Source organism: Capricornis sumatraensis, chromosome 9 (genome assembly GCF_032405125.1).
Source record: "Capricornis sumatraensis isolate serow.1 chromosome 9, serow.2, whole genome shotgun sequence".
In the NCBI taxonomy this organism is placed as follows: Eukaryota; Metazoa; Chordata; class Mammalia; order Artiodactyla; family Bovidae; genus Capricornis; species Capricornis sumatraensis.
Genome location: NC_091077.1, coordinates 20,706,546 through 20,727,825, shown reverse-complemented (window position 1 = coordinate 20,727,825; position 21,280 = coordinate 20,706,546). Strand labels below are relative to the sequence as shown.

Below are 21,280 nucleotides of genomic sequence, written 5' to 3'. Positions count from 1 at the left end.
TCTAGAAGCAGCAGTGATCAAAGCAGAGACGCCCTATAGTATGGTGGGAGGAGGAGAGGAAAGGAAGAGAAGAGATGATTTCACCTGGGAGAAGGGCTCTGGGGAGCCCAGCAGGGAGGTGCTGGGGTGGGGGTGTCGTTGGAAAGTGTGATCAGGGAAGGCCTGGCCCAACTGCCTTCCCTGGAGGAGGGGACAGTGGAGCCAAGGTGCCTGGAACCAAGTTTTTGTTTGGGTTCCCTGGTTGTTGGGTCTTTGTTCAAGTGGAGCTTTCCTCTATTGTGGGGCTGGGGGCGGGGAGACCCTGGGGGCCCCTACCCTGGCTGCGTGTCCAGCAGGGGTGCCCCTAAGATGAACATCTCAAAGAATTAACCTTTCCTCAGTCCCAATCAACTAATAAATGGAGACTTTGACCTTTCTCTCTCCAATTATCTCAAGACAGGCGAGCCCAGTGTGTCAAGGTACAGCTTGGAAGGTGTGTGATGGGATCTGGGCAGGGCCAGGTGGGAAGAGAGTGGGGGTTCTGACCAGGTCAGGGCTGGGACAGGTGTCCTCATCGGGAACCATGCAGAAGGGCACCTCGGGTTCCTCATCTGTGAGATGGGTCTCCACTTCAGGTGTTCCCCCCTCCCCTTTTCCATCATTCAAAACACATGGATCAAAAATGTCTAAGATTTTACATTACATTATGATATGCAATGGGATGGCCCTCCAGGTTCCCAGGCAAGAATACTGGAATGGGTAGCCGTTCCCTTCTCCAGGGGATCTTCCCAACCCAGGGATCAAACCTGGGTCTCCTGCATTGCAGGTGAATTCTTTACCGCCTGAGCCTCCAGGGAAGCCCAAAGGGGTTACAGGGTGAAACCAAATAAGAACAAACTTTACAAAAAGACATATCCTAATACGCATATATGGCAGTGAAAATATGACCCTTTTTGAAACTAACCTTAAAAACCTCTAGAAGTACTTTCCTGATGCTCAAGTTACTAAGGTTCTGAGCTCCCAATGCAGGGGGTTGTGATTTTGATCCCTGGTCAGGGAACTAGATCCCACATGCTACAGCTAAGAATTTGCATGCCTCAACTAAAAAAAAAAAAAAAATACAGAGAAGATCCTGCTCACTGCAACTAAAAAACCTGCATGCTTCGATGAAGACTGAACATCTCACCTGCTGCAACTAAGATCCGGTGCAGCCAAACAAAACCCTATAGGAGGGTTAGACACATCAGCGCAGCCACCTTAGAGTAAAGGTAGCATTTGAGAAGTAGTTGCAGTGTAGCACCCAGTTTTGAGGGAGTTCATTTGCATTGATCAGTTAGCAGTCCTAACTGAATGCCAATTGTTTGCTGATTATTGTCAAGAAAAAAACTCTTGTCAGATAAAAAACATGTGAGAGCTGCCAGTGTCTTTATTTATAGTATTTTTGTTTGTTTATGAATTTTTTTAACAATTCCAAGAATGAATTTTTCTATCTGATGCTGTAACTATGTCTTTCCCATTTGTGTGATTTCCAGATCTCTGTTGCTGACAGCAATGTCATATTTAATTTGAATCTCATTATTTTATTTTTCAATTTATTCACATCCTTTTTTTTTCTAATTACCTATTAGCCTGATATATAGTAGATGTTCAATAAATGAGAATAAATAAGCTAAAAAAAAAAACATGGACTGAGCACCTACTGTGTTCAGGCCCCGTCCTAGATCTCTTTTCCGAGGATGCCAGATAGTAAATATTTTAGTGACGCTGCAAAATCTCAACTCTGCCCTGGTGCAGGGTGAAAGCGGCCAACCTCCGTAAATGAATGGGTGTGGCAATGCTCTCATGAAAATCAACCCTGCAGTACTTGCTCCCTGCCTGGAATACAGCAGGCAACTCACTAATTCCTGATATTCAGCAAGTGTTGCATTAATGCATGGTGTGTGCCTAGCTTTCAGTAGGCATCACACTGCTTTCTGCCTGGTAATCCTTAGTTACACAGTCGCTGTTCAGTTTTGTCTGGCTTTTTACAACTCCATGGACTGCAGCAAGCTACACAGTAGACACTACATGAAAAGCTGGTCCATGCCTGGTATACAGTAGGTACTGCATAAATGGCTGGTATACAGCGGGTACTCCGTTAATGCTCGCTCCATACCTGGCATATTAGCAGGTTCTGTATTAATGCTAAGCCCAAGCCTGGTATACATGTGGCGTTCCATTAATGCTTGTTCCAAGAACGGATGAGGGGAAGTTTTGTTTCCGGTCAGGCAATGCCAGGGCGCCCCGGGAGGCCCTGAGGGTTAGTATCCGCGTGTCTCACGTGGGGCCTGGCTCGCTCAGCCCTGCGACCGCAGCGACCGGTCGGAGCCCCATGCTCCTGGGCCAAGCGGGCCGCCGTTCGGAGCGGAGCCGACCGGAGCCGAGCGCAGCCGAGCCCGCCACCCGAGTCGGCCCAGCCGAGTCCGCCACATTCCCAGAATCCCGGGCGGCCCCGCCCAGCTCCCGGCTGCGCGTCCCCCTTCCCACGTCGGCGCAACCTAACCCGCGGGCGCGCCCGCCTCGCCCCGCCCCTCCCCGCCCGCGCAACGCCCCGCCCAGCCCGACCGCTAGTCCCACCCCCGCGGCGGGCGCGCGGGCCGCCGCCCACTCCCATTGGCCGCACTGGCCGCCCGTCGGCGCTGTCCGGTCGCGGGTTAGGTTGTGAGGCGCTGTCGCTCGGTCGCGGCGGCTGCGGTTGGCTGCGGCGGCGGCGGCGGCGGCGGCGGCGGCGGCAGTGGCGGTGGCGGCGCGGGTGGAGGGCGCCCGGGCGGGACCAGCGGCTGAAGGGGATCGGCGCTCGGAGGCGGCCGAGGCGGACCGCCGGCCCGGGGGCCGAGCGCCGAGGGCCGGGCGGGCGCGGCCGGGGCGGCTCGGGACCAGGGCCGGGCCGGCCGGGGGGCGGCGGCGGGGGCGGCCGGCGAGCGGCCGGGGCCGGGACGATGACTCTGGAGTCCATGATGGCGTGTTGCCTGAGTGATGAGGTGAAGGAGTCTAAGCGGATTAACGCCGAGATCGAGAAGCAGCTGCGGCGGGACAAGCGCGACGCCCGGCGCGAGCTCAAGCTGCTGCTGCTCGGTGAGTGGGGCCGGGGCCTGCGGGGTCCCGGCCGGCGATGCGCGTGCCGGCGGGCAGGCGGGCGGGCGGGGCGGCCCTGCGTGCTGTCTAGGGCGGGGTCGACCCCCGCGGGGTCAGCGCCTACCCACCTGTGCAGTCCTCTGCAGGGCCCGGGTCTGGGGTCAGCGCCTACCCACCTGTGCAGTCCTCTGCAGGGCCCGGGTCTGGGGTCAGCCCTACCTACCTGTGCTGTCCGCTGCGATCCCGGATCTGGGGTCAGCGCCTAGTCACCTGTGCTGTATGCTATGGGCCGGGTCTGGGGTCAGCGCCTACCCACCTGTGCTTTCTGCTGCTGGTCCGGGCCTGGCGTCAGCGCCTACCCACCTGTGCAGGGCCCGAGTCTGGGGTCAGACCCTCCTTACCTGTGCTGTCCGTCTCTGGGCCACCTCCATCCCTTCCACATGTGTCTAGTTGAGTCCCTGACGTCAGAGGGGCCTGCTTCTGCCTCTCCTGTCCACATCAACGCCCTGGACCCTCGGGGTGTGCCTGTGCCAGTGCTGCCCATGGCACGTCCCAGTCCCTTCAAGGCCAGCCCCTGCCTCAACTACCCAGCTGGGGTCCCTTGGACCCTTTGGGATCAGTTTTGTCTTGGCTGTCCACCCCCGATCCCTGCAGGAACAGCTTCTGCTTCCAGGCCTGGCCCCCAGAACCCTCGAGGGTCTGCCCCTTCTCATGAGACCAGCCCCCTCCCTGCACTGGGCTGGCCCCTGTCTCTACCCCGCCAGGTGTGCCCCCTTGCTGACCCTAGCATCTGTTTGGGACCAGACCTTTGGGCTGTAATCCATCAGACGCACCCTTGCTTCCTGGGATCCCTTCTCGACTCTTCCCACCAGGTGGAGCCCTGTTCCCTGCACACAGGGCCTGTCCTCCACACACATACACACACACATCACCATCCCCCCCGCCCCCCCTTTCCCTCAGGTGGGTCTCCACCTCCCTTCCCTCTGCCAGGAAGACCTGTGTCCCTTCCTTTCCCAGTAGAGTATAGCCCGAAGGGGAAAAGACAGCCTTTCCTCTCTTCTTGGGGGTGGGGTGGGTGGAGCCCCTGAAGGAACCTGGGCAGCTTTTCAGAACTGGCTGACTCCTTGACCCTCTCCTTAGTCCTAGTGGGAGCCTTGGTCCTCCTCCCCGTCCTGAGGGAGACCCGTCTCCCGGTCTCCGTCTCCCCATGGCACACCTGTTGCAGGGACCTGGTCGGTCTGGTGGTTGACACAGTGTTGTCACCCCAAATAAGGGCTATTGGAGGACTTACCTCTGCAGTCAAAAGTAAGAAGTGGCACCTGCGAGGACAGCTTGGTGCAGGCTGGCTTTTGCCAGTAGAGCTAGACTTTATTCAGAGGTGTGTTTGGAAGTTACGGCACGTTACCGTTACCAGGCCGAGGACCTTACTTGGGGGCTGCGTGAGCTTCCGCCTGCCCTGTGTGCACCCAGGCTCTGAACTGACTTGGGGTTCCAGGATGTGGGTTGGCGGCCTATACTCCTGCACCCTCGCTGGGCCTGGGCCGAGGAGCCTTGAAGCGGATCAGAGTGTGTCCAGGGTCAGGACGGGGTGTCTGCACCCGCCCAGGAAGCTGTTAAGTCCTAGGCACGGGGCAGATAGGAAGATGAGTGCCTGCAGGTCCAAGGTGAAGGTTAATGACCCCAGGAGGGCGGCTGTAAATGTGAGGCAGAAGTCCAGGGAACCTGCTGCGCGGGGTGGGGTGGGGGGTGGTGATGCTGAACAGTAGCCCCGCCCACTCGACAGCAGAAGCACCCCAGGTCCTGACAACCACAGACGTCCCTGGACGTTGGCCCTGTGTCGCCTGAGAGCAGGGTCACCCCTGTTTGTGTTATTGGAATCATCTCTGCGCTGTGTCAGTACACAGAGTACAGTGTGTGTGACAGAGCCGGTGGCGATCGGTGTAGGTTGTTTTGTCATGTGTCTGGATGCTTAAAAAGTGACTGTTCTTGTTTGTATGGTCCAAAGCCACATATGTGCTTGCACTCAACACTCAGTATGTCTGCAAATGTGGGTGATGATTCAGTTTGGTTGGTCTTGTTACTCCTGGCCGTGTCCTTGTGGACAGTTGTCTGTGGTGGGGAACAGGTGACCCCCAGGTGTGGGGGGCCACTGCAGAGGGTAGACTGAGGTCCCCGTGGCTCAGCGTTGCTCTCCTGCTTTGCAAAAGAGACCCGAGGCCCAGGTAGAAGCTCCTGGCGGGGGTCCCAGGCAGGCTGGCTGGCTTTCACTTCCTGGGACCCCTCTTGGGGCAAATGCGGAGACCCATGGAGGAGACCCCTTAGGCCAGGTTTCTGCTCCTCAGAACAGGTTTCCCTAGAGAGCTGAGGCCTGCTGCGGGAAGCGCTGCTCTGGGAGCTGAGCAACAGAGCGGCTCAGGGATTTCTAAATAAAGCAGGGCGGTCAGTTCCACAGGCTTCCTGTCCGGCCCGCGGCGGTGGAAAGGCCCGGAATCCGGCCTGGGGCGTGGTGGCCCCAGCGGGAAGGGTGTGCCTGCCCCGCTTTGAGGCACGAGTGGAACGTGGCCGTGGCTATTGGTGGTGGCCTTGTGTGTCCTCCATGGACCCCGAGAGCTGGACGCCTCTGGGGCCTCTGGGCCACTCCTTGCAGCCACCCCTCACAACCCATCCCAGAGTGTGTCTTAGGGGCTTAAGAGCTAGGTAGGCGCCGTCCCTGGAGGTGCAGGAGCCTGGACCCACTTTCAGGACGCCTCTCTGTGCCCTGTGTGCTGCGTGGGAGGGTGGGACTCTCCCTTCCCAGGGCCCCCAAGCTGTCTCCAGGCTTGTCCCTGGGCCTGACTCCTGTACGCAGATGCGTCCCAGCCTCCAGAAGCCTCGGCTGAGCTGCTGAGAGCCCCGAGGAAGTGCTCCGCTCGGATGTTTAACCACAGGAGGTTTCACTTTCTGATTTTTGTGGTGGAGCCCTGCTCCCTGCTGCTCCCCGTGGTCACTGCTGCTCCGGAGCTAGGGGCTGGGCGTTTGGAAGTGACTGCAGTAGGGACCCCTGGCAGGAGGGAGGGGAGCCCACTTATCCCTCCTCTGCCCCACACTGTCTTGGGGGCAAAGTCCAGCCCTAGGTGGGCAGGTCTGGTCTGGGCTGAGCCTGGACGCATGTGCGGAGCCCAGGGCAGTCGCCTCTTTGGTCCCCGCAGGGCTCCTCTCCTATCAGGACAGGGAGCCATGGGCCTGTTGGCCTGGTGTCCGTGGTGGGACACCATGGTGTCCAGGGCGTCTCCTTGGGCTTTGGGGGTGCCCACGTGCAGGGGTATTTTTTTAGTAGAACTCCAGCTTCTCAGCACTGGGACCCCGGCCTCAGGCTTGCCGGCTGCAGGAATTTGTGCCCCCATGCCATAGCCCCTTGTCTCCCAGGTGGCCGCTGTCTCTCCTCTGCAGGGCACCTGGCCAGTTGCTGCCAAGGTGTCCCCATTGTTCCCCTCACGACGTGCCCCCTCTAGGAGCTGCTACCCCTCAGCCAGCACAGAGCCCTGCAGGCCTCTGAGACGTTTGCTGGGTGCTCTGGTCAATTGAACACAGTTCCTCCAGGCAGGTGGAATGGGGATGCCTGGGTGCCCCGGCTTGGGCGTCCTCACATCTCTCCTGTATGTGAGGCTTCCTGCTCAGAGGCCCGTTGCCGCTGCTGGTGGCCCTCTGCTCCAGGGCATGGACAGACGGTGACTCAGGACAGCTCACAGTTCCTACCTGCCTGAGGCCTCCTGCGAGCGGGTGTGGAGGGCCTCCTGCCACGCCCGTCTGTTGGGGGCTAAGGCTGTGATGCCTGCGAGGTGCTTGGTGCACAGTGGTGCTGAGCCAGTGCTAGGCGCTGTCTCCTCCTTACCTGATGCTTTGCCCAAGTGCCCTTGGGAGGGGGTTTGGTCCCCGGTGCCTCCTGAGCCTCGGTTTCTCTTCTGTGAAAGGCAGTGTCCCACTGACTGCAGGGCTATGGGGGGTTCAGGTGGAGCGATATGTCGGATGGGAAGCACCCTCTGCGCCCATTTCCATCCACAGTGTTGCACTGGCCGGTGTCCTGCTGCTGCTGTGCAGGCCTCGCTGCCCCTCAGGGAGGTCTCTGGAGCTTGGCCCTCAGAGCCAGGCCCTGTTCTGATCCCAGCCCCCACCATGGAGGTTTGCTCATGGACCTTGATCAGGCCCAGAGCTGGAAGGTCAGAGCCCTCACAAGGCCCGAGGAGGGGGAAGTTTGAATGGGAGGTGGGTCGCCCCGTCGCTCCTGAGCCTCAGTGGGTATGCGGGGTGGGGGAACTCACAGCAGTTCTCCTGACTCCTGAGAGTCAGACTTCAGGAAGGGCTGTACTGGGACCCAGCATGTGGGGACGAGTAGGGCTGGCCTGGAGGGGTCTGGTGTCCTGCATCTGGAGCCACCTGGGCAGGACAAGGCCCTGCCGGCTTAGCAGCTGCTGTGTGGAGGTCAGATAAAGGGGTGAGTCCCAAGGCCCATCCCATGTCCTCCCTCTGGCCCTTGTCTGCCTCAAAACCACTGCTGCGGTGTCTTCAAGGCCCTGCGACTGTCCTCCTGGTGCTCCTGCATTCTCTCACTTCCCTGGGTGGCCGACACACCACGGGGAGACAGGCTGACATGAAGCCGGAAGCTCTGAGCCTGTTGAGGTCTGACAGTTACCAGCTGTGTGACCTCAGTGAAGCTGCGTGACCTCTCTGTGCCTGGGAGGTGGGGTGATAGACCTACCAGTGAATGAATGAATGAATAGGCCAGTGGGGACAAGGGGAGCACGCAGGTGCTTCCTTGAATACATATACGAGGAGTCTGCGCTTTTTTGTCCATGAGGTTGGAGTCCTTTGATCTTAGACCTGTTGACACAGGATTTCTGGCTGTGTCTTCAGGAGCCCAGATATCCGGCAGTGTTCTCGCCAGGGCTCCTGGGCTTCCTGGCTTCACTGCCCATGTCCAGGGGTTAGGAATGGCCAGGTGGCAGCCCTGAACCCCAGCTTCTGACACTGATGTTCTCTTGCTGGATAGTGGCCACCTGCTGCACACAAGAGGCCCCGGGGATGAGGTCAGCCCAGCTCCTCCCTTCTGCCCTCCAAGCCCTGGCCCTGCCCCCAGCTTTCCCATCTCAGAGTGGCGGCTGCGGGCTCAGACCCACTTCCTCCTAATCCGAGGTCTTAGATCTCGGCCGACCTGGCAGGCAGGCCGTAGCTTTCTCCCTCCCTCGTAGGACAGGCTGCTCTTCTTCCTCTTCTCCAGGCACTCTCGACTGGGTGGCTGATGATGCCGCTGAGCGCCCAGAGGGCATCCTGCAGGCTCTGGGCCCGCTGCATCAGGCTGACTCTGCCAGGCCCCACAGCCAGGACCTCCCTCGCCTGGGCTGACGTGTTCTTGGGGTAGCCACTGGGGATGCAGAGGGCCCGGGGTGGGGGCGAGGGGGTGGGGGGTGTGTGACAGAGCCGAGACCGCGGGTGGGGCCAAGTTCTTTTGGTTCATTCAGGGAAAATTTGTGTGGTGCCTTCTGTGGGCCAGGCCTGGGCTGGGGCGTGGGGTGCGGGGCTGCAGGCAGACCCCCGCCTTCAGGGAGCCGGCTTCAGCTGGTGGGATGTTGGGGGTGCTGGAGTGCTTCTTGGAAAACATGAATTGGGGTTTCTGTGCAGAGATTTGGGGCGGTGTTTGGGTGGGGGAGGGCCCGATGGGTGGCCGAGTCCTCATGTAACATTGGGCCTGTCCTGTTGGCGGGGCCAGGGATGCACAGATGCAAGCCTGGGGTCTGAGCATGACCAGGATGGGGGGCTGTGGCCGTGGGTGCCCTGTGTGTCCCCTGTGCAGGTGTAGGGCTGGAACAAGGCCAGCACAGGTTCTCCACGGTCTTGCTGTGAGGCCTCGCTCTTCCCCCTGCAGGCAGCCGTTGAAGGGTTTTTAGCTGAAGGGCACAAGTGACCAGATCTGGAGGGACTGACAAAGAGCTGGGGTGAGCTGGAGCTGCCTGGGACACCTGGGCATTAGCCCCAGCAGACGGGTCCAGCTGTGAGGGCCAGGCGGGCCTTGCGCCCAGAGACTTCTCTGCGCAGATAGACGTTGGGTTGGGTGCACTGGGGCCTGGCTATTGGCAGCACGTGGGCTGAGTTGGCCCAGGAGACGGGTGTCTGGAGGGGACGCCCAGACCCTTTCCTCCCTCCCCCTCCCGGGCACAGTTGTGGCCAAGCTCAGGCCTGTGGGCTCCCGCCCCTCACGCTGCTGCCCTGCTGCGGAGGCTCCCGCAGGGGCTGGCCCTGAGCATGGCTGACACAACCGTTAACTGGTGGGGCTGTCCCTGGGGGCCTCTGTGGCCACCACCGCCCCCCCCCCCCGCCCCCTTGCTTTTCTCTGTTCTTCCTGGCAAAGTGACGCTGCCACGTCCCACTCTGGTCCCGCGGTGTCCCTTTTGCTGTGTTCTACCTGGTTTAATTGACATGTGCCCTGAGCTGTGTTGGACTCTGCACAGGCACTGTGACGTGATTGCCAGTCAAGGCCATCTCGCCCTGTCACCTCACCAGTGCCTTTTGCTCCTGGCCTGGATCATGGCTCCGTCTTCACAGCGGCTTCTCTGCACTGGCAGGATTTGGGCCACATGCCCTATCCAGGCCCCCCGTGTCTCCAGGGTTGATCGTGTTTCCAGCTTCCTTGGGGTCCATCTTCCGTTTCTCGGTTGGGGCGTGTCCCACTGGCGGTGTCTGTGTCGGCCCCTTGGCCATCCCTGTTGTCCTCGGCCGCTCTCTGGCCTGCATTCAGGGCTCCTTAGTGGTCACTCCCTACCCGCAGTCCCTGGCTGTGGGTGCAGGCCGTGTGCTGGTGTGTGTGAGCCTTGGTGCTTGGCACTGCCCTTGGGGGGCACTGTGGGGCTGTTCACTCCTCTGGTGCCGGTTCTGAAGATGCTGGCTATGTCTGCCTCAGAGGCAGCGCTCTCTGGTCTCCTGGCACCCTCGCACTCACGTGGTTCACTTGCCTGTCCTGCAGTTGAGGGGCCTCAACAGAAGAGGCCGCCCTCTCCACCTTGGCTGACCTGCGGCCTGCAGGGGCTTGGGCTTGAGTGGCCACCGTCTGGTGTTTCCAGTGAGAAACCCGTCCAGACGACCAGCAGGGCATGTATCTTTTTACAGTAGAATTTTATCAAAACCAATGATTCTTACCCTGGCGATCCTGCCCCCAGAGGACCTTGGGCCCTGTTGGGGAACATCCATGGTTGTTTCACTGAGGGTAGGGGCATCAAGAGGGTGGGGGCAAGGAGACTGCTCCACAGCTCATAGAACCTGTGATGAGCCCGATGGCAGCGGTGCTGGGAGGACCTTGGTCCAGAGGAGACCGGACTGGACATGGTACTCCTGTGTGCCACCACCTCCTGCCCACCCCCACCCTACCCCGTGCAATGATGGTTCGTGGATCTCGGGAAGGTGTGGGGTCATCCTCTCCTGCTCCAGAACTGGGGGGCCTTCGTGGGAGTGGGCAACTGGCCCTGGTTGGTGTTGTGCAGAGATAGGAAGGCGAAGGGTGGCATAGGGGTAGTCACCACTTGGAGACAGAACCAGACAAGGACCGAGGGCCTTGATCTATATCCTAGAAGGGGCGGCTGCATGAGGCTCCCGCTTTGTCCAGCTTGAGTCTCGGGTCTCCCCAGGGGGCCTCCTGCAGTCAATTATTCAGACGCAGGTGGAGGGCCTCCTGCTGCAGGACAATGTGGTCACTGTGGGGCACTCAGAACCTGTCTCTTCCCCAGGAACCCGCCTGAGCAAGGAGGTGGGCAACAGATACCTGAGAGAGACCCCCGCAAGCATGGTGATTGGTCCCAGCACAAGGGGGCTCCTGTCCCCTGCCCATGGCACAGGTGGCTGTGAGCCCCACAGTATGTGGAGAGCATGCAGCCCAAGCCCCCGAGTCAGGGTGAGGGGCACAGGCCACTCAGGGTGAGGAGGATGAGCCTGGGCAGGTGGGCTGGGGTGAGTCTGGGGGATTCTGAGTCCCCAGAAGGGGGCCCTGGGCCTTCGGTCCATGGGTAGTGGGACCTGCATTTGTCATCAAGTAGGGATTGAGGCAGTGCGTCCTTAGGGTGTAGCATTCTCTCTTGCTGTGCAGTAAAATCACCCTGTAACTTAGTAGCCGAAAACCATAGGCAGGTTCTGAGGAGAGGGTTCCGGCATGGCCCCTCACACGGCTCCTGTCTATATGGGCCCCTGCGGAGCTACCCCCCAGCCCCTGAGAGAGTCCCAGAGAGACCAGGGAGCCCAGTGCCCTCTGGGACTGTCTCGCAGTGCCAGGCTGTCCTTGGTCTGGTTCTGTGGGTTGGAAAGGGGGATCAGGCTCCAGCTCTGCGAGGGAAGTGTCACAGAGATTCCTGGACACATTGAAATGTAAAATTGCTGTGGCTGTACTTGGGGGTGAATGAAAGTGGGGAGATGGGTTTGCCGCTTAGAGGTGACAGGGTAGTGAGGGGCTGAAGCAGGAGAGGCCTGGGGAGCGCTGGCGCCCGTGGGGCCGGGTGGGGCTGGCGCCCGCAGCTGTGCACTGAGTGAGGAAGGGGAGGACGAAGAGGCCCCCGGGGTCCCTCTCAGGGGGTTGCAGCTGACTCTGATCCCCAGCTCTCAGGAGGTAGAGCCTCTGAGCGCCCCTCCCTGAGGTGCGCAAGATGTCAAACTCATGCCCCGAAGGAAAGCTGTTCTGGTTGGAAGCCATGGAAGAGGAGCAGCTAGGGATTGGTGGGACACTGCCATACAGGGGTGCTTGGGACCTGGGAGTGAACCTGCAGCCACCCTCAGTTAAGCAGGTGGCGTCTGGGAGAGGCCAACTTCACTGTTGCAGCCTTGGGTTCCTTGGCTGCAGCCGGAGTTGATTCAGACCCCAGTTGCTGCAGGTGCAGCTGCCGCTCCCCTCCTGTCCCTGCCAACATCATCATCCTGACCTCCTAAGAGGCTCGGTTCCCTGGCTCCCCGTGTAGATGTGGCTGTGCAGGGGAGGACGCCTGATTCTAGGGGCAGCAGCGGGCCAGGCCAGGCGTGTCCCCGCCTCGCCCCCTCATGGGTGGGGCTCCAGGGCTGGGGTCTCACTGGGCCGTTTGCAGGCACGGGCGAAAGCGGGAAGAGCACGTTCATCAAGCAGATGCGCATCATCCACGGGGCGGGCTACTCAGAGGAGGACAAGCGGGGCTTCACCAAACTGGTGTACCAGAACATCTTCACCGCCATGCAGGCCATGATCCGCGCCATGGAAACCCTGAAGATCCTCTACAAGTACGAGCAGAACAAGGTGAGGCCCGGTGCTGCTGTGCATCCTGCAGCCGTTCGCAGCCTGTCCAGCAGGCCTTCCGCGTGCGGAATCGGACCTTTGGGACCCTAGAGAGTGGCACTTCCTCTTACTTTCTTTTGTAACAGCTTTACTGAGAACATTTACATATGAAGTCATCCACGTAAAGTGTGCATTTCTCTCATTTTTAACATATTCATGGCATTGTGCAACCATTATCTCTAATTCCAGAACACTCTTATCATACCAGAAAGAAATCATGTCCCCATCAGCAGTCACCCCTTCGCACCAACCACCCCCCCGCCACCCCCGTATCCTCCTGCCCCAGCCCCTGACAACCAGGAACCCACCTCCGTGTCTGTGTGGATCGGCCTGTTCTGGACGTTTCCCGTCGGTGGAGTCACCCTGTGTGTTGTGTGTCTGCTTTTCTCGCTGAGCATCATGTTCTCAGGGTCTGTCCACATGGTAGCGAGCGCCAGGGCTTCTCTTTGTGGCTGAGTCATGCTCTGTGTGTGGATGGACCACAGCTGTTTATTCATCATCCGTTGAGGGACACGAGGTTGTCTCTACTTTCTGGCTCTTGCGGACATGCCACTGGGATGTTCGTGTGCAAGTTTCTGTTGTGTGTGCATCCTCGTTCTCCTGGGTGTGTCCCCAGCAGTGGACTGTGGAGTCCAGGGTCCCTGTTGGTCTGCCCTCTGGAGCGGCTGCCCCCAGCTGGCCGAGCGGTGTTCTCCTAGTTGGGCATCACAGTGGTCTCTTGCTGGCCGCCTCCCTTGGCTTTCCTTTTGTGGGTCTGTTTTCAGGGACTCCTCATTCAACCCCAGGAGTTGCCCAGGCTGACAGTGGCACCAGACTCCACATATGTCCCATAGGGTTTATTTACATTAATCCCTTCACTTTGAGGCTTCAGACAGCCAGTTCACTGGATGTTGGCATCTTCCCGCCTTGATGCCTGCTGTTGTCAGGGACCGTAGAAGCCCAGTGATGGGTTGGGGGCCTGGCCAGCCTGGCTCTGGGGCCCAGTGTGGGGGCCTGCTGGAGCCTCTCACCCTCTGATTTCTAAGATCACTTCCACTCGAGGCCCCTCCAGGTCCACCTTTGGTCATGAAGTCCAGCAGAGTCTGGAACAGGGATCAGCGGATAGAGGCCTGTCTCTAAATGGCAACTTTCTCGGCACAGGCTATGCCTGCTCACTTACCTGTCATCCATGGCAGGGACAGTGTGGCTGCAGGAACAGACCTCTGGTCCCTGATCTCCGTGCATCCACAGTCAGGCAGGTTTTCTGGGGCTGGAGTTGCTTCTCCAGGCTTAGGCTGAGAAGTGGGAGGGGCTGAAGGACATGGCTGTAGGGGAAACTGGAGGCTGGGCACCGTGACCGGGAGGGCAAGGGTTTGGGTTCCAGAGCCTAGGCTGGGGCCCTTCACTCCCTGTCTGGGATCCATCCCACTGTGTCTCCTCCCCAGTCACTCAGCTGAGTGTGACTGGACCACCCTGAGCACAGGGCTGAAGGGGAAGGGGGGTCTCCTGAGAGCCTTCTGCCCCATGTTGTGTGTGTGTGCACATCAGTGGGTACATGTGTGTATGGTGCACACATGTGTGGTTCTCTGGGCAGCAGTTCTTGAGGAGCGGGTCTCCAAGCCCTGTACTCCAGGGTCTGTGTGGAGGCTCCATCCTGGAGGGGTGAGTCACCGGGCGCTTCGATGAACCCAGCCTCCACTCCTTGGTAGGTGGCTCTGGCCCCCAGCCCCGTCTCAGCTGCGCACCGAGTACAGAGACCCTGAGGGTTTCCAGAGCCGTATGCCCGGAAACGGGGCAGATTCTTCCCAGGTCAGAGCAGCAGCTCTCCGCCTTGGTTTCCTCTCCTGTGACCTGGAAACGTGGGAGCTCTGCGGTGTTTGTTCCTCCATCCTGTTCAGAGCCTACTGTCCCCTCCTTGGGGGCATCTGGGCACTGAGGCATGTGGCATTCCTGCTCCTGGGAGCCGCTTCTGTCCTGAGTTTGGCTTTGGGGATCTGGCCCTGGGGAACGGTCACTGTCTGTCACTGTGCTCTGATTTGTGTTCATGGGAAATGGAAGTCGATGGTTCTGAGTCGGTCACTGGCACTGTGTGTCCCCCCTGCCTACCCCTCCCCCTGCAGGCCAACGCACTCCTGATCCGGGAGGTGGATGTGGAAAAGGTGACGACCTTCGAGCACCGGTACGTGAGCGCCATCAAGACCCTGTGGAACGACCCCGGCATCCAGGAGTGCTATGACCGCCGGCGCGAGTACCAGCTCTCGGACTCCGCCAAGTAGTGAGTGGGGCTGGGGTGTGCTGAAGGCTGGGAAAGGGGATGTGGGGGTGTGGACGGGGTGGGGAGTGTGAGTACCGGCTCTTGGACCTCACCAAGTAGTGAGTGGGGCCAGGGCAGTGCCTGGGGACAGCGGAGGGGAGTGGACAAGATGTTGGGTGACGCTGTCTGCATGCTGCTCTTCAGCTGAGAGAGATGTGGACGATTCACCCAGGGAGGCGGGCATCTGCGGGGGCTTCTGTTGTCTCTGCCCCTTTTCTGTGTAGCTAAAACTGTTCCAAAGGAGTAGGCCTGGCTTTGAAAAGCTACCCCTCCAGCCCACAGTCTCTCTTGGAATTCCTACTCCATCCCCCAGCCCTGGTAGCTGACTCCCAGAGCCGACGGGGCTCTATCCCACACCTTCCCTGCGGCCTCATTTCGTCCCTGTCCATTCTGTCCCAAGTACTTGGGCTGCTTCGGCCCCTTCCAGCCACTCAGGGGCCCAGGGCAGTCGAGGGAGACCGCAGGGGTGGCGGGAGGCCCCTTCAGCCTGCCTGAGCCCACCCCCTGCTGTGTTGCAGCTACCTGACGGACGTGGACCGCATTGCCACCTCAGGCTACCTGCCCACCCAGCAGGACGTGCTGCGGGTGCGCGTGCCCACCACGGGCATCATCGAGTACCCCTTCGACCTGGAGAACATCATCTTCAGGTGCCCGGGTCCCGGGGGGGCCGCCAGCGAGGGGTTGTCATCTGAGGCTGTCCCCAGGTTTCCCAGGGAGCCAGGGCCTCATGGCGTTCAGGGGCTGAACGGAGGCAGCCTGAGGAGCATGGCTTCAGACGGAGGAGGATGCGGGTGCCTGCAGGTGGGTGGGGGGCTCTGGAGTCCGGGCCAGAGCAGGGGTGCTCTGGGCAGTGGAACGACCTGAAGGCCCCTCAGCAACCCTGTTCTGCAGGCTGTGTGGCCAGAGTGGACTCAGGGCTGTCGCCAAGGACAGGCCCTGCCACTCCATGAGATCATAGCTTGTCCAGAGCTGCCAAGCGGCAAAGCCAAGCGTGTCTCCTGGGACAGCCATAACAGATGACCACAGATGGGCAACTTACACCATAGAAATGTGTCCTCTCCCAGCTCTGCAGACCAGCTGTCTGGGGTCAAGGTGGCAGCAGGGCTGGGAGCCCCGAGGGCGTGGGAGTCACCTGCCTCGCCCCTCCTGGCTCTGGTGGTGCTGGCTGCCTGCGGCATTCCCTGGCTCGGAGCCACATCACCCTGTCTCCCTGCCGTTATCATGTGGCTCCTTCCCGTGTCTGCCCGCATTTCCCTCTTACGGTGACACCACCAGTCCCTGGGTTCAGGGCCCTGCTCTGGGGTGACTGTGTCCTAACCAGTGATGCCTGCAGGGGACCCCACTCCCAGATGAGGCTGTACAACCGTAACCAGGGCCCAGGCTCCGGGGGGAGGCGGCTGTGGCTGCGAGCCCTCCCTCCCCGCCACCACCTCACAGGGTCCCCTCTGCTGGGCGAGCCCACCCCAGGTCGGGGCCCAGAGACAACGCTGCTGGCAGATGCTGCCCTGCACCTGGAAGTGCCAGCCAACTCTGTCAGGTTAACCTTGAGGTGCCCTCTGGCTGGAGACCCAACTCTGCCCCCTGGGACCCTACTGCTCAGGCGAAGGCTCCTGGGACAGGGAGAGAACCTCGGGTCCCCCTGCCTGCCCCCTTCACCCTTTTTCACCATCAGAGCCCCTGATGGCCCTCAGAGGTTGTAGGCATCACCCTACGCATGCCTGAGGGTACATTTTCTGGTGAGAGTTCAGCATTTTGGTCTCTTTCAGATTCTTGATAGAGTCTGGGATGGCAGAGCCCCACAGGGCACAGATGGGGCCTGTGGCACGGCTCCTCCCAAACCCCACATCCCGGGTATTCATCACACCGCCTCATTTTGGCCCCCACCCTGCACCTGCTATGGCCTTTGTCTGGAGCTGCCCCCTGGCCCTTCCCCACCTTCTCAGGCCACTGTCTTCACTGTCCGCTTTAAAAGTAGTGTTTCCTTGTCATAGAGAACTTAGGAAACTCACAAGTAGGAAGAGAGACCTGTCACTGGTCACAGCATGTCCCCACCCCCTCACCCCACCCCAACCCTTGCCTTCACCCCGCCGGTATCAGCATCAGTGTCCCTGAGCCTCTGCAGAGAAGCAGCGGGCTAGCTCTTGCTGTGGCTGGGAATTCCAGTGTTTGATGGTCTCTGCTGCCTGTGACAGATGACTGAGGGACGGGCTCCGATGCCATCAGGGGGTCCTCGTGGCTCTGGCCAATGCAGCCGTCCTGGGGGAGACAGGGTTTGCTGTGGGGGTAGTGTCTTCTGCAACCTAGTACTGAGCCTGTGTGCCCCGCTGTGCAGGATGGTGGACGTGGGGGGCCAGAGGTCCGAGCGGAGGAAGTGGATTCACTGCTTTGAGAACGTGACGTCCATCATGTTCCTTGTGGCCCTTAGTGAGTACGACCAAGTGCTGGTGGAGTCAGACAACGAGGTGAGGCCCGCGCTGAGCCTGGGGATGTGGGCCACAGGCCCTTTTGGGGGGCCTGATGCCAACCTACCACCCTCCCCGCAGAACCGCATGGAGGAGAGCAAGGCGCTGTTCAGGACCATCGTCACCTACCCCTGGTTCCAGAACTCATCTGTCATCCTCTTCCTCAACAAGAAGGACCTGCTGGAGGACAAGATCCTCCACTCCCACCTGGTGGACTACTTCCCGGAGTTCGACGGTGAGGCGCCCTGCCAGCCATCCCTTACCCTCTCTGGGCCTTGGTGTCCTGGTCTGTGGTGCAGGGCGGGTGCTTCCAGAGGCCGTAGGGAGGCCACAGCACAGTTAGTGTGGCTAAGCTTCACGGGTGCCTCCTGGGACCCTGGAGGGTGGGAGACCTTGGTGTCCCCCAGGGGAGTGTCTGCAGGAGGGGGTGCCCTGCGGTCACTGCTCACTGGTGTGTCCCCTGCCTCCCCAGGCTTGGGCACTGGGAGGTGGGGGGCACTGGAGATGCAGGTGGACCCAGGACCATCCCCACCTCCCACCTGGAGACCCCTGGAGGTCTGGGGAGTGGTCAGAGCTCCACCACTCCCACCTTGGCTGGTGGCGGGGAAGGAAGGAGTGTCACAGATGTTCCAGGACATGTCCCCCGAGATGCTGCCTGTGGAGCCAGGAGGCTGGGTGGGGCTGGAAGTGTGGGCTCTGGGCTGGGGTGGGCGGTGGGTGAGCACAGGAGGCTCTGGAGTGTGGGGGCCAGGGATGTAGTTGGAGGTGCGTTATTGACACGTGCCCTAGCGTGGGGTGTGCTGTGGGCCGAATCCACAGAGGTGAGGCAGGAGTGAGGGAGGTGGGGAGAGGAGGCGGGTGGAGATGAGCGAGGGGTTAGGTGAGGGGGTGCCGACCCCAGGTCAGGACAGGGACCTCTTCCCAGAGCCTCCCCCACCCCGGCTCACCCCACCCTGCCCCGCCCCTGCCAGGCCCCCAGCGGGACGCGCAGGCCGCCCGGGAGTTCATCCTGAAGATGTTCGTGGACCTGAACCCTGACAGCGACAAGATCATCTACTCGCACTTCACCTGCGCCACCGACACTGAGAACATCCGTTTCGTCTTCGCCGCTGTCAAGGACACCATCCTGCAGCTCAACCTGAAGGAGTACAACCTGGTGTGACCGGGACTCCCGCCAGCCGCCCGCCGGTCGCCAGCCGCCCCACGAGTCGGGGTTTCACGTTTTTAAACAAATGGTTTTTATTTCACAGTTATCAGGGGACGTACACCTCTCTTCCTACACACCTCGTGCACCTTCTCGTCTTTGTCAGTGGCAGAGGCCGCCTTTTTCTGGCCTTGACTTGTGGCTTGCTTTTTTCTAAAAAAAAAAAAGAAAAAGGAAAAAAAAAAAGAGAACCCACAGCAGACAGGCAGAGAGGAGACCCGGCACCAGCAGCAGCGCCGGGTCGCAGGACATGGCCGGTTTCCCCTTGATCTCGGAGCCGCGGAGACGCAGTGGCTGGGCTTCTCTTTCCTCCCGTGTTAAGTTATTGACACCCTCACCACAGTCGCCCTGTTTCTGCGCCGGACTCCAAGAAGTGGGGGTGGGTGGCGCCCCCCGCTGCCCGCCCTGGGAAGTGCCTAACCATTTTTTTTTTCTTTTTTTTTTTTGAGGAAACAAAACTGCAGCCCAGGGCCTCTGGCAGTCCTGCCTTTGGTGGGAGCCCGGGGGTGGGAGCCCAGGTGCGTCGGGTTCTCTGGTCAGGGTTGCGGGGAGGGGGGCTTGGGAGCGCTCCTGGGCTCCAGAGCCAACCCCAACACTGAGGGGCCCACAGGGACCCAGAGTCGCTCTTTATTTTGTTGTGTTTTGTGGCCGTTTTGGAAGCAGTGGGGGTGCGGTGGGGACTTTTTCAGAATCTTCTCAGGTCTGTCCCCGGGAGGCAGAGAGAGAGGGAGGGTCGCCTGGCAGGTCCATGGCCGTCAGGGCGGTGCCCACTGCCCTGCACCTTGCCCAGAACCAAGACCTCGGGCTCGTGGCAGCCGGAGGTGGGCCCTCGGCCTGCTCACAGCCACGGCCATGGCCAGGCACAGAGGTACCTCCCAGAGGGCCTGAGGGTGGGTTTCTGGGAGAAGGCGTGGACCAAAGGCTGCGGTGGTTGGTTTTGTGTGCTTGGCTTCTTGCACCAAGGTGCAGAGAGTGGCCCACTGGTGGGGCTCGCACCTGCCCAGCGCACCTGGGCCCTACACCTGAGCACTTGGGCGGCCCTGGATCCCTGCAGAGGAATGATGGGAGAAGGCAAACCAGCTCCGCCTAGCTGGGTCCCGGCTCCACCCCTACCGTGGCAGCCCACCCCACCCCTGCACTCCTGATAGGCGGGGCCTGGGGTGGGATGGGGGGCACACTTCCTGGGCTGTTCTCCCCTGGTGTCATCACCGGAAGGGCCCTCTTTTGTGCCATGTGTTCACGTGTAGGGTTTGTACCCTAGCCCTGATGTGTACTGAGGGGGACAGGTGGTGCCGCTGGTGGTGGGCTCCCGCAGTCCCACATCACACAGGGAACTGGATCGGGTTCTTGAGGGGAAGGCGGGGTGGGCGACGTGCACCCAGAGTATTAACTTCCCGAGAGGTCAGTGTGCCAATATCCCAGGGCAGGCCCGGCCCCACAGTGCCAAACCTCCCCGTCTGGCCCACTGGGACCCCGCCAACTTGGCTCCACTTCCGTGCCGGGAGAATGGGGTGGCAGGTTTTAGGCCCTCCTCGCCCCCAGTATGAACTTCACCTCTGCGGTGCATCCCTGAGTGCCAGCCCCTACCCCCATGTCACATCACCCAGCAGAACTGCCCTCCGAGTGCCAACGCCCCAGCGGCGTGAGGAGCCCTGCGGCCGGCGGGGGCAACCTCGCCTGCTTGTATATTAAACAATACTGATTTCAGACAATTTAAACCTTAATCTATTTAAAAAAGAATATTATATAAAGATGCTGTTTTTAAACCTTTTGTCATTTGAGATGCATGTATCTTCCGTGCGGGCTGAGGGGCGGGTGGTCAGCTCAGTGCCGGCCTCCCGGGGCTGCTGGAGCCGACCATGTCCAGGCAGCGCGTCCGCATTGGGGCCCACACCCCTTAATCAAGAGAGAGCTGGTGGAAATTGACTTTTCATACCTTTCTCCTGAAATGAATTCTGTTTTAAATTGGAATAAATTTTGTTCCTAAACACGTGGCCCCCCTCTGGCTTATTTCCTGTTGGTGGCTGAGGAGGGGTGCGCAGCAGAGGAGCCCTGAGGCCCCCAGGGTGTCACCGGATTCCCATGCGGCTGGGAGGGGTCTTGTCACCTTTAGGTTGGGGTCTCAGCTCTGGAACCACAGCCTGGCTGCCTGAGGTGTGCCTCCTTCCCTGGGCCCAGCTGGCCATTCATGGATGCTCTTGGAAATATGTGCCCCTCCCCTAACCCAGTTGTGTAAACCAAGATGTTGGGCCAGTAATCTCCTTCCCATCTCTCAGTATTTTTTGGTTTAAAAATTTTAAAAATACATATATTGTGGTAAATACACATATAACTTACCATCTTTACAATTTTTAAAATCAGATTTTATTTGTGTTCCAATGGGTCATTAGCAATAGGTCTTGTTATACGATCAGGTCATGCATGCATGCCTAGTGTGTTTGACTCTGCAACCCTATGGACCGTAGCCCACCAGGCTCCTCTGTCCATGGGATTTTCCAGGCAAGAATACTGGAGTGGGTTGCCATTTCCTCCTCTAGGGGATCTTCCCGACACAGGGATTGAACCTGCATCTCCTGTTTTGGCTGGCAGATTCTTTACTACCAAGCTATCTGGGAAGCCCCTCTTCACCATTTTTAAATGTACAATTCACTGACATTAATTTCATTCGCAATGTTCAACCAGCAGCACTAACGGTCTCCAAAACCTTTTCATCACTTCAAGCAGAAACTCCGTCCCTGTTAAGCAATAACTCCCCACCTCTTCCCCAGCCCCCAGCCCCCACCACCGTATTTTCTATGGAGTCTATCTGTAGGGATCTCCCCTGAGTGGGATCAGAGTTTGTCTTTCTGTGTGTAGCTTCTCTCCCTGCACATCATGTCCTCCAGGTTCATCCATGGTGAAGCAGGTGTCAGAAC

At 59.7% G+C, this 21,280-nt stretch overlaps 1 protein-coding gene across 1 annotated transcript; it reads left to right on the top strand.

Moving 5' to 3' along the window:
- The first annotated feature begins 2,957 nt into the window (after positions 1-2,957).
- GNA11 (G protein subunit alpha 11) lies at positions 2,958-20,263 on the top strand. The gene is made up of 7 exons (XM_068980849.1): positions 2,958-3,093; positions 12,183-12,367; positions 14,506-14,660; positions 15,218-15,346; positions 17,032-17,161; positions 17,243-17,396; positions 18,133-20,263. Exons 1-7 carry the CDS (start codon positions 2,958-2,960, stop codon positions 18,321-18,323), a joined length of 1,080 nt encoding a protein of 359 aa, XP_068836950.1. The 3' UTR covers positions 18,324-20,263.
- Positions 20,264-21,280: the final 1,017 nt, after the last annotated feature.

Excerpts from the sequence above, each read along its gene's own strand:
- GNA11 (XM_068980849.1), top strand. The coding sequence starts at position 2,958 with ATGACTCTGGAGTCCATGATGGCGTGTTGCCTGAGTGATGAGGTGAAG. Across the intron at positions 14,661-15,217 it reads CTCTCGGACTCCGCCAAGTA|CTACCTGACGGACGTGGACC; the intron begins GTGAGTGGGGCT and ends GCTGTGTTGCAG. Across the intron at positions 17,162-17,242 it reads TGGTGGAGTCAGACAACGAG|AACCGCATGGAGGAGAGCAA; the intron begins GTGAGGCCCGCG and ends CCCTCCCCGCAG.